At 37.9% G+C, this 12,215-nt stretch overlaps 1 protein-coding gene across 2 annotated transcripts; it reads left to right on the top strand.

Annotated features, from left to right (window-relative positions):
- Positions 1–3,963: 3,963 nt before the first annotated feature.
- LOC132130354 (dual specificity protein kinase CLK4-like) lies at positions 3,964–12,120 on the top strand. 2 transcript variants are annotated; one of them, XM_059542044.1, is made up of 13 exons: positions 3,964–4,078; positions 4,822–4,979; positions 8,178–8,397; positions 8,823–8,913; positions 9,207–9,273; positions 9,873–9,989; positions 10,074–10,240; positions 10,341–10,435; positions 10,784–10,913; positions 11,004–11,086; positions 11,185–11,264; positions 11,395–11,485; positions 11,796–12,120. In XM_059542044.1, the coding sequence occupies exons 2-13, from the start codon at positions 4,822–4,824 to the stop codon at positions 11,940–11,942; spliced, it is 1,446 nt and encodes a 481-aa protein (XP_059398027.1). In that variant the 5' UTR covers positions 3,964–4,078; the 3' UTR covers positions 11,943–12,120. The 2 variants fall into 2 exon arrangements, with proteins under 2 accessions (XP_059398027.1, XP_059398028.1); XM_059542045.1 differs by lacking the exons at positions 3,964–4,078; positions 4,822–4,979; positions 8,823–8,913 and having other exon boundaries at positions 8,259–8,397.
- Positions 12,121–12,215: the final 95 nt, after the last annotated feature.

Here is a 12,215-nt window from a genome sequence, read left to right as displayed (position 1 = left end):
TGGCAGGAACCCAGGCATATATTGATCTTGATGAAAGAAGCTCACTTCATTTGGCCAGAGGAATGGAACTTTTCAGTAGGCTTTACACATCCCATCAAGTGTAGAAGTAGCTGTACTGATGTGGCCACTGGTTTGTCATGAATTCTTAGGCACACAGAATACACAAGACCCCAGTGATGTACTTTGGACATTTTCACACAATAATTTCTTCAGAATTATACTATTCGATAAGTTGGGCAAATGTACATGTTTTGCAGATGATCTTTGGTGTACATTGATTGAAACATGGATCACTGGTAATGTCAAGGCTCTTGGTGGTGTTAGAATCATTGGTCCACTGTACAGGGTTGCAGTGATGATGTATTTTTGAACACCAACCCAGAGGTTAGCATCACCCTGCTTGCCTCGATAAAAAGAGCCAATAAGATTTTTCCAGTGGCTTTTGGATTATTGCAGAAAATAAGCTCTATGGCCAACAAAAGATTCTTACACATTGTTAATTAAGATAATATTCAAAAATGAAGACTAATAAAGAATACAATAACCAAAAGTAAAACAGGATTGAGCACCCCTGAGCTAGCTAATGATGGACTGGAAACAACCAGTTTGAGTCAGATCTGCAGTGTCAGATTTCTCATTTGCAGATTACATCTTTTTGGAAATGATTTTCTGACTGTTGCAAACCTACTGGAATGTGTGAAAGAATTTTGGCACAGACCCTACGAATTCAGCCCTCTGGTTTCTACGCTCTGACCCCTACTGCACAGTGGCTGGCCTTTTCCAATTATCACTAAGAGCTTTCTTCTCCTCTTGTGTCAATAGCTCCATATACATTTTTGTGCTGAGCAAAGGCTCTTCTGGAAATGAAAGTTGTCCGACAGACAAGTTACACACTAGCACTCTTTCACATGCATACACACAATTCATCTCAAGACAGGTTCCTCTTTTTACTGTAATTGAAATTGAGGGCTTTAGGAAACTTAAAATGTGAGAGGGGCAGCCCTAGTTTTTAATCTACATAGAAGCTTTTGCTTTGCATCAGTGATCTCTGATAAGATACAAACATAAATCAATCACTTTTCCTGACACTGCCAACAAAAGAACAAAACACAGCCTGAAACTTTGCTAAATCTGTTCACACCAAGGTATTATAACAATCGATCTATTTAAATTTTGCATGTAATGTATAAAACGTATTCCTTGTTCCAGTTTATAGTATTTCCATTCAAAACTGCCCTCTACAGTCTGAAAAATAAAATGACACCTGACAGCTGAATAGACAACTCTCTGACACAACTTTGTTAATTTTTTCATAAGGTAGGGCAGGGGTAGGCAAGTTCAGTCCTAGAGAACCGCAGTCCTGCAGAGTTCAGCTCCGTCCCTGAAAAAAAAACCTCACCTGCCTGCAGCCTTAGTAATCCTGAAGACATTGATTGAGCTTGTTCAGGTGTGTTTGATTAGGGTTGAAGCTGAACTCTGCAGGACTGAAATATATATATTATATAGGGGGAATATTTTTTTATGATATATATATATACATATGATGTGCACATCTCATTCATGAAATTATTAAATAATAACCATATGAATTAACAAGTATTAAATTAAATATCTATCTTTTTTACTTATATTTTTGCTTCAAAATATGAAAAAAAAAATTCTCTTCACAAATCTATAAACTTTAATTTGTTCACAAATCCCTCATTAGCAAACAAACACACACACACAAAACAAATGTTGATATTAAACCTAATACAATGTCGCAGAACTATTCTCGAGTGACAAAATGAAACTAAATCTTGCAAATGTTCATATTCAGATGAAATTCATTAAATGTGTTGAAAAGAGAATTTGTGCCTTCTATGTTTAAGAGAACAAAAAATAGCTTGCCTCATTTTACCCTATCATGCAATTATTACAGGGACAATCCTTCTCGAGCACCTTGGGGTTATAATTCAGGTCGGCTGAGGTTAAAAACTGTATAATGCAGGGAAATACTGGAGTAAAATGTCAAAAAGATTTTTGATTGATTGTTCAGTCAAGGTGAGTGTGAATGGGGAAGGTGAACGTTAATGATTAAATGATTCACTAAGGACATGACAAGGTGATGTCATCTAACAGTACAAAATAGGGCCCTTTTACTGAAGGAAACAGGGATTTTAATTTTAGATGAGTCTTCATTAGTTCATGTCCTAATGAAATGATCACTATGTTAAAACACTGACTTTTACATTATAGAGAGTGTTGTTTGGTACTTCTGGAGGTTTTATTACCAATCCCTTACAGATTTAGTATTCCATATGGACTAATCAGAGAAAGAGTTGTTGTGACCTGTGACTGGGAAATCACTTAAGTTCATAAATCAGGCACACAGTAAGCGATCTATGGATGGTGACAAAGTATAAAGACATGCTGTAAGTATTCTCAGCAGAATCAGTTATGTTAAGACTCAGGGGCCCACTACAAAACGTTTTTCAAAAAGATTTTCTCAGTAACACTTCATTATAACTTTGATAAAAAAAAAAAACCCTGATCATATAATTAGGAAATGCCATGACAATCTTTAAAGATATGTCTGTGTTTTATGCCTGTAGGTCTTCTCATTTGACCCCCTGCAGTTTCTTCATGGACCCCTAGAAGTCTACAGACTCCTGTTTGAAAGCCCTAATTTTGAGAGGATAGTTCATGCAAAAATTTAAATTCTGTCATTACTGACTCACCCTCATGTCGGTCCAAACCTGTAAAAAACTGGTTTATATTCAAAAGACAAATTAAGATATTTTTGATTAAATTTTCACGTTCAAGGCCCAGAAAGATAGTAAGGACTTTGTTTAAATAGTCCATGGGACATCAGTGGTTCAACAGTAATGTTATGAAGCTACAAGAATATTTTTTGTGCACAAAGAAAATAAAATAACGACTTATTTTCTACCGTTTCTTCTCTTTTATTAAATTAAGGTTGAACCACTGATTTTAATGATTTCCTTACTACTTTTCTGGAACGTAGTTACATTGCTGTCTATTCTATACATTTATTCACTTAGCTGACGCTTTTATCCAAAGCGACTTACAATTGCCACATGTCAGAGGTCGGCCGCACACCTCTGGAGCAACTAGGGGTTAAGTGTCTTGCTCAGGGACACATTGGTGTCTCACAGTGGATTCGAACCCGGGTCTCTCACACCAAAGACATGTGTCTTATCCACTGCGCTAACACCACCCCATATACCCCATATTCCACCCCATATTCTAGGGAAGAAATCTCTCAGATTTCATCAAAAATATCTTAATATGTGTTACAAAGATGAACAAAGGTCTTACAGGTTTGGAATGACATGTGGGTGAGTAAGTTTTTTTTATTTGGGGGGGGGGGGGGGACTATCCCTTTAGTCATTAGAAGATGTATGTTACAATATTGTAAAAGTGGTTATTATTTAAAGTGGTTATATGATATTATTTCAATTTTTCTTTTCTCTTTGGAGTGTTACAAGCTCTTGGTGCATAAAGAAGATCTGTTTTAAGTTGCAAAGAGTAAAGTCTTAAATAATAATATAATATAAATATAATTGTTAAAAAAACTGATTTTGATTGTGCCCATTCGTTGGTGAATACAGACTAATTATTCAGATGTAGTCTATTATTAACAGTTCTAAGAATGAAAAGTTGAATTTGCAGTCTTTTTTGCATATAAATGGAAATATGTATAATATTTACAGAGGAAGCAACAGGACGAAGTTGACACAGATACGTCTGAATGTTTAAATTGAATGTTTAGTTAAAATGGACAATAATACACTTAAATTAAAATAGAAATTTCGGGCTGATGTGCTTTTGGACTGCTTTATATAACAGTTAACAATATATTTTATCCTGTTGCATATAAGTAACGTTAAGTCTACTGCTGTTAAATAATAAAAATCTACAATACAATATGACAAGAAGACCTGTGATTTGTTGAGTGTCCCCCAGAAATCCTGCCACCGGAAACGAGTGTAAAGCGGAAGTCATAAAGGGTGGTGGAGATCCGTCTGGAAAGCGAAAGTGTCTTGTTTTACGACTTGAAAGTAACGGGTGAAAGGTGAGTGTATATTAAGTTTAAATGTAACATAAAACTTTATTTTACAAGTGTATTAATTACCTCGAGGCAACAGGGCCGACAAAAAGCCTAAGCGCCTTGCGTTCCTTTGGATGCTAACCGGCTAGCCTCTCTAGATAAACATTGACTGATAGAGCGAATGTTTAAAGCAGTGATTTTGACAAATAATTAAAATTTTAAGCATTTTGACAATGAACTTAAATAGTTACACAATCCACCAATTAGACAATCGTTTGACTTTGTAACTTGATTGTGTTTGTTTACATAAGTGGCTAAAGCCCTAGTGTGATTAGCTGTATGTTACCAGACAACCAGGTATTCGAAAAATGTATCTATAAACAAACAGCTGTCGTGATGTCACTAATACAGTTTGTTTTTATAGATGTCACATGTATTTCTGCATTTAATAAGGGACAATGCGTTCATGCGCTGGGATACATGTTTGAGTAACCAAACTTATTTAGCGATTTTAATTCCCTGTAAATAAGATAACGTTATGTGATATTACTGGTATTAGATATTAGTTAATCTGAACATTTAACAAGTCAAAACAACTGTGACTCGGCAACATGAAATTCAGTGACTAAATCAGGAGCGGAGGGCTGGCATCACTTCGGCGGTATTGAATTTTAAAACACAGCGGGGTGCAGGGAATGTCCTGAGATACTGTTTCCCTGTCGTCGCTTTTATGACGTGGACCATTTTTTCAATTCTGGTGTGGTCAGATGCGGCGTACTAAGCGGATGCGGTCGCCAGATGGCTGGATCGCGAAGTACAGCTGGGAGGAGAGAGTGGAGGTGCACAAGAGACCGAAGCGCAGCTCGCCCAGCGGAGAAAGAGAGCGGCAGCCCGGGCGAACTCATCACTATAAGACATACGAGAGGTACGGAAGACTTATTCAGTTGTAAAATTATCACTATATATATGTATGTATGTATATATATATATATATATTCACTCTGAATGGTCTTGGATTGTTAGATTTGTTGTTGGCATTGAGCCCTCTCAGCTTGTATTGCGTGTTTGCGGTGCCTTGAAATGATATATTGATATATTGTAACATGTTCTTGGATTCAGAAACAAACTGTCAGGGTGACAAGTGCTGTAATCAGGCCTGTCATAAGGTCCTGACTGGAACTTGCAATTCAGAGAATCCCATCAATGTAAAATCCTTCTGACATTAGATGGGAATTTGTTCCAAAATTTTTGTAGTGAGATTTCGATGTCTGTCCACAATTGTTTTAGTATAGTATAAAATGTAAACAGCAATTTCATTAGTTTTCATTTGACCCTCCCAGGCATTCTGAAATGCAAACTGAGAGCTTGTAAATTCCTGTTCACTCCAAGAATGAGAATTTTATCAGTGTTCACTAGGGATGGGTATCGTTTACATTTTATCGATACCGATATTGCTTATCGTTAACGATACTTATCAATACTGCTATCGATACTAATTGGTGCAAAAAAAAGTTAAAATGTTAATATTTGAAAAAGTTATTTTATTAATGCTGAACTTTAGCAACTGTATTAAAGTTCTTCAGTCAAGAGCAGCGAGTTATTTTTCTCTGTGTTTTATTTTATTAACATTAAAGGAATAGTTCACCCAAAAATTTAAATTGTCATCATTTACTCAATCAAGTTGTTTTAAACCTGAATGAGTTTCTTTTATCTTTTGAACATAAAATGTTATTTTGAAGAATCTGGGAAATTAAACAGTTACTGGTCCCCAGTGACTTTCATATTTTGTCCCCCTACTTTTAAAGTCAGTGGAGACCAGCTGGTTACCCACATTCTTCAAAATATCACAAAAGATTGTGTTCAGCACAAGAATAAATAAAAATACATGTTTGAAACAACATTACTGAATAAATAATAACAATTTAAATTTTGTCCCTTTAATGACAAGCGGCATAATGTGTAGTACTGTCCCTTTAAGAGGTGCATGTATCTGTTTTCTCTCAACTGTTTACTTTCACTTTATACTAGGGCTGTAGCTATCGAATATTTCCACTCTACGGCATATATTGCATCTGACACTGGTGTCGCTTAGTTTTGTAACGTGACTGAGCCCACACTTTCAAATGTTTCGCTTTTGCGAACAACCTTAACTCTTCTTGGCCTTAAATCTGCATTTACCGTAAAACTTCAAATAATAGCCCGGGCTTCTATTTACCCAAATCGCCGAACTGCACCGGCTTGTATTTGAGACAGGCGTCTATAAGAGACAGGCCTTTAATTTAGTGTTGAGATGTTCAAGCATGACAGTAGGAGGTTACAACATTATATTACGTTTTATTTAGAATTAATTTGGAATGTGTTTAACAAATAATTTAATGTAAGAAATGTCTTTGGCTATTGGCAGCATAAAAAAAAAAAAAACATAAAAAACGAAACGATGTCACCGCAATGGGCAGAGCAATACAAGTTACCCCTAAACAAATGTGTTTAACAAATAATTTAGTGAAAGAAATGTCTAAGATTATTGGCAGCATAAAAAACGAAACGATGTGACAGCAATGGGCAGAACAATAGAAGTTACCGCTAAAATCCATCGAGCATATGAACTTGTTTCCCGAAACATATCAACAAGAAAGAATGAAGGCTACCCTGTAAAACAACTGCAATCATGTGAAAGAAAATTACTCTATTCATCACTATCATCATCCCCGCGATCCTCAATTACAAGTTCATTGGCGAATTCCTCCTCCACGTCGCTCTCCTCCACTTCTCTCTCTCCAGCCTCCGCTAACTCTGCCTGCCTTGCTTGCACTAACAGCTCTCGCCCAGATGCGCACGGCTCTCCCTCTTTGAAACAATGGATAAGGTGATCCTCACTTCCATCAGAAGCTACTGTCAGGCCACATACCTAAGGATAACATCCCGAAGTCAATGAAATATATTATCTCCTCTTTCTCCCTCGCACACACACACACGCGCACGCGCGCGCAAGCATACCTTAAAGGAATTTTTCAGCCGCTCCGTATCCAGCTTTTCCCACGCTTGAAACAGACCAGGCCTCTATTTGAGACCGGCCTTTATTTACCCAAACCTGTCGTCACACCAGGCGTTTAAAAGAGACAGGCGTCTATTTGGGACTCGGCTATTATTTGAAGTTTTACGGTATTTATTTTTTAAAGTATATATTATGCATAGTGCATCTGATATTCTTTAAAGAAGTTGTTTAAGGGGTCATATGATTGAGGGACTCCCGCGCCACCAAGACGTGAGCTGCCGGACCCGCGATCCGGATGGGAAGCGCACCCGTTTACATGGCCGACGGGCAAGGATGGCGGGCCGCCCATCCCCTGCCAGCACCGCGGCCAACGAGAGTGATGCGGCCGTTAGAGGAAGCCGCCACCCCTCGCCCCCCGGACCGAAGAGGGGAACGCGTGTGGCCGCCGGACTCCGCCCCTTACCTGGACCCTTCCTCCACGAACACTGCCCGACCCACACGAATCCCGCAGCACGACGAGGACACCAAATCCCCTGTTTATTTTGGACACTCTTCCCCTTTGGCCACCTTTATCCCCTGTTTTATTTGATTTTCTGTTAATAAAAGCCTCTCCGAGGCCTGACGCCACGCCCACGGAGTCTGTCTTGTGCTCCTCCCATCACAGACCCCTTTAAAGACTGTTTAAGTTTGACTTTCGTAATATGAATCCTAATGGCTTCCAGTTGGCGGAATACAGAATGTTCTTCTTCTGTACTATATGCTGACAGCTGTGATTTGGATCGCAAGTTGTTGAAATCAAACACAACACTCAGGCATCTTCCTAACAGATTTACTGCTGCAACTTTGACAGGTTAAAGCATCGCTTTCACTCATAACTGCTCTCTCAGAGCTTGTTTCTGTGGCTTTTTCTAAGTATAGCTTGCTCATTCGACACGTCCCTTTCGAGAAGACACTTGATGCTTTCAGCACCCAGCAGATAATGATTCAGCATTCCTTATCCCCTGCTGAAAGGGTCGATTAATTGCAGCAAAGTGAATGCCACCTATAAAATTATCTGTCAAAGATCTCATTGTCATCATATGCACAACTGTCTGTTTTTCCTCAGCGTCTGATGTGTGTTGTTTACAGGTGTCACATTAGCTCAAAGAGGCTGGAGTGCAGAGAGCACAAGGCCAGAGAGGCCAGTCTGGAACATGGAGGTTATAAGGGTCAGGTGGACACGGTCTGGGAGACGGAGAGGGAGAAAGACGGGAATCATTGCAGCCAGTCGTCTGCACATAGAGGACGTAGTCGACACAGCAGCAGAGAGTTCCAACGATCACGCCACCGCAGTTCCTGCTCAGACTTGGTAAACGATTTGTCAATATGTTGATTTTTACTTGAACTTATGTATTTGATAATGTTTCTAAAGTCCAGATTTATCATAGAAACCATCTGCTGTTAACTTGCAGTAAAGTGGTCAAGGAATCACTTGGTTTTGTTTTTTGGATGAGGGTCTTGAACAGAATTAGCTGTTCTTAAGTGCACTTCAAAGAAAGTTGTATCCTGTCTGAAAATGTGTTGCCATGTCTTTCTTCTGTAACACACACTATGGTGGCCCTGTGCCGTTGTTGGCGATGAATTTGAATTTGCTGCTTCCGCCGTGGCCTGGCACGGGGGTCCAAATCACTCCCTCCCTTTCATCAACCTCCCCCCTCGCTGAATGAATGAATGATGCATACGGGCCTGTTTCTGACTGGTGTTTGATGGTGATGGTGATTCCCCCTACTCCAGAGAAGTCATCACAGGAAAAGAACCAAGAGTATTGAGGATGATGAGGAGGGTCACCTGGTCTATCACAATGGAGACATGCTAAGAGCAAGATGTATAGAACAAACCTTTCTCTTTATAATTGTCTGTTCTGTGTCTATTAGTGGGACAATTCAGCCTACACTTTGGGATTATAAGGGGACTTTTGAAGACTTCTAATATTAACCACTTTGAAATTACCAATCATGTGAAACTTTAATTTGGCACAGATTTTTATAATCAATGAATATGATTTAACTGGAATGAACTTGTCAAGTCTAAGTTAGTACTGTAAAATCTGTGCTTTTGTATGTTGCATTTTCCTGTACCAAAGCTTTACTTACGACTGCATCTTTATCCTGTTTATAGATGAGATTGTAGGGACTCTGGGCGAAGGAGCCTTTGGGAAAGTGGTGGAGTGCCTCGACCATTCAAAGTAAGCCTGCTTTTGTGTTTTTATCTATTTAATTTAACTTCTTTTTTACTGCAACTCCATTTACATGCACCCAAATATTGATGATTTAATCTGATTGAAAAGCCTTCATGTAAATAATTCAGTTTTACCCAACTGAGCTCAGTCGGAATATAATTTTGGTCATATTGAAAGGAGTGTTATAGACCTGAAATAATATGATCAATAAATATATGCATGTAAATGTTTAAATACAATGGTCTTTTCAAGTGTATTAAAAAATACCTTGCGCATATGTCCAGTGCCTTTTTGCCTATGTTTACCAAAGGCCTTTTTTAATGAGATCTAAAATTAGAAGACAAACAGGCAAGTGGAATAGACTGTATATTGACAAAATATTTGCTAAAAAAAACACTTTTCAGTTTTCCCATTAGGTATGTCATCAAGCCTTTGTTTCTTACACTGAATATTTGTTGAAATGCATAAATGGAAATGCAAATCAGAAAATGCAAGATTTAGGGTTCATAAAAAAACAGAACATTCAAAATCTGAAACTGGATTGTATTCATTAGAATTCATGAAAATTAATGCATTTAAACTTTTTTTTTTTTTTTTTTTTGCAGGAGTAATACAAGAGTGGCGCTGAAGATCATCAAAAATATTGAGCGCTACCGTGAGGCAGCCATGTCAGAAGTTGACGTGCTTGAGCGGATAAACTCGCTTGATGAAGAAAAGCGATTGTGAGTGTTTGAATGTATTTCAGTGTAGACTGATAGACGATAAGGTTTTTTGGCTATAATAACTTCCCTTTTACTTCTTTGCAGTGCTTGTGTGCGGATGCTAGACTGGTTCGATCACCATGGCCACATCTGCATAGTGTTTGAGCTGCTGGGACTGAGCACATATGACTTCCTGAAGGAGAATGGATTTATGCCCTTCACACTGAACCAGATCAGGTGCATGGCAGACCAGATATTTAGAGCTGTGCACTGTGAGTATAGATGCATACATTTTTACTAAACAGCATCAATGCTACAAATCAATGTTATACATCATTTCTTAATATAGATAAATCACTTTTTTGTCACCAGTTCTGCATCGAAATAAGTTGACGCACACCGACCTTAAGCCTGAAAACATTCTATTTGTGGACTCAAACTACAAAATTAAATACAACTTCAAGATGGTAAGTAAGAGCATAATGAAATGTCATAAACTATAGAGATAAACTATTCAAAGGTTTTGGGTCAATAAGATTCTTTCTATTTGAAGTAAATTATAACTTTAAGCAAGGACACTTTAAATTCATCAAGACATTTCTATATTACACAATATTTATATTTCAAATAAATGCTGTTCTTTTGAACAACTTATTCATTCTTATTCAAGGAATCCTTAAAAATGTATTATGATTTCCACAGAAATAACAAACAGCATCAACCCCAAACCTTTAAACAGTAGTATGTCTAGAAGAAAACAAGTGTTGGATTATAGTGAGGAGAGGATGGTGAACATATTGGTCAATATATTACAGAAGCGAGATGAGAGGACCTTGAAGAGGTTGGATGTGAAAGTTGTGGACTTTGGCAATGCTACCTATGACGATGAGCATCATACCTCTTTGGTGTCAACCCGCCACTACAGAGCTCCAGAAGTTATATTAGGTGAACTCTTTGCACTGTTATGATGTTGCTTAATTCACTTAAATGTGGTCATGATTTTGAACACTGCAAAATGTTGATCTCTGCTGGCAGAACTGGGCTGGAACCAGGCATGTGACGTGTGGAGTCTGGGCTGTATCCTGATTGAGTTCTATCTGGGATTAACGTTATTTCAGGTGCAAAGTCATGTGTACAAGGCTGTATTATTCCACTGAATGCCTTGTGGCTTCATTTACTGGCTTCAAAATACTTACAAAAACTCCCTCTTTTTTAGACTCATGACAGTAAGGAGCATCTGGCAATGATGGAGAGGGTTCTAGGCCCCATACCTGCACACCTCCTCCAGAAAACCAGGTGAAGTATCATAACTTGAGACTAGGAGTTGGTGTCACTTGCTTATAAATAAAAGTATCTTACATGATCAAAGAAATGACATGGTTTTGGATTTTTCATGGTCTGATGTCTGACTATGCTTCGTTGTCAGGAAACGGCGTTTTGTGCATCATGACAAATTGGACTGGGATGAGCACAGCTCCGCAGGGAGATACGTCAGGAAACACTGTAAACCTCTAAAGGTGAAGATTTATTTCACAAGTAAAAAATGTTTTGGAATTAAAACAAAAATTATATATATATATATATATATATATATATATATATATATATATATATATATTTTTTTTTTTATTTTTTATTTATTTTTTTTTTCTGAAATGATGGTAGTTTTCTCTGTAGTAGTTTGCTCTGTATGTTTAATATTTAAATTACAAGTCTTGTGGACTACTGATTTTGGAGATGTACTGATGCTGGTATGTTACTGAGACGTATTTCTGTTTGGGTAGCCCCGATGAAAATAATATAGTTGAATATTTGCTCCTTACTCAGCAATACATGTCCTCTAAAACCCCGGAGCACGAGCTGCTTTTTGACCTGCTGCAGAAGATGATGGAGTATGATTCATCGAAACGAATCACACTGGATCAGGCCATTGGACACCCCTTTTTCAACCAGTTAAGAAAAGAAAGAAAGTGACTTGGAGGCAACAGAAAATGAACATTACTGCTCCCAGGGAGACTGCTGCTGACTGTATCAGTCTGCTTTAAGACTGCCTGCTTCATTACCTCTGTCCATATTTATTGTCAGTTTGATAATACGGGCCAAGTTCCTCTGTACTTTTGGCAAATTAAACTTGAATGCTCTGAATGCACAACATTTGTGTCTTTATTTTGTCATTGTTTTTAATATTTAACTGACGTTCAGATCAATTAGTGTATAGCAATGCATTTTTTCATTTTTTATTACTGC

The sequence above is a fragment of the Carassius carassius genome, chromosome 47 (genome assembly GCF_963082965.1).
Source record: "Carassius carassius chromosome 47, fCarCar2.1, whole genome shotgun sequence".
Taxonomy (NCBI): Eukaryota; Metazoa; Chordata; class Actinopteri; order Cypriniformes; family Cyprinidae; genus Carassius; species Carassius carassius.
This window is presented reverse-complemented; position numbering and strand designations above follow the sequence as displayed.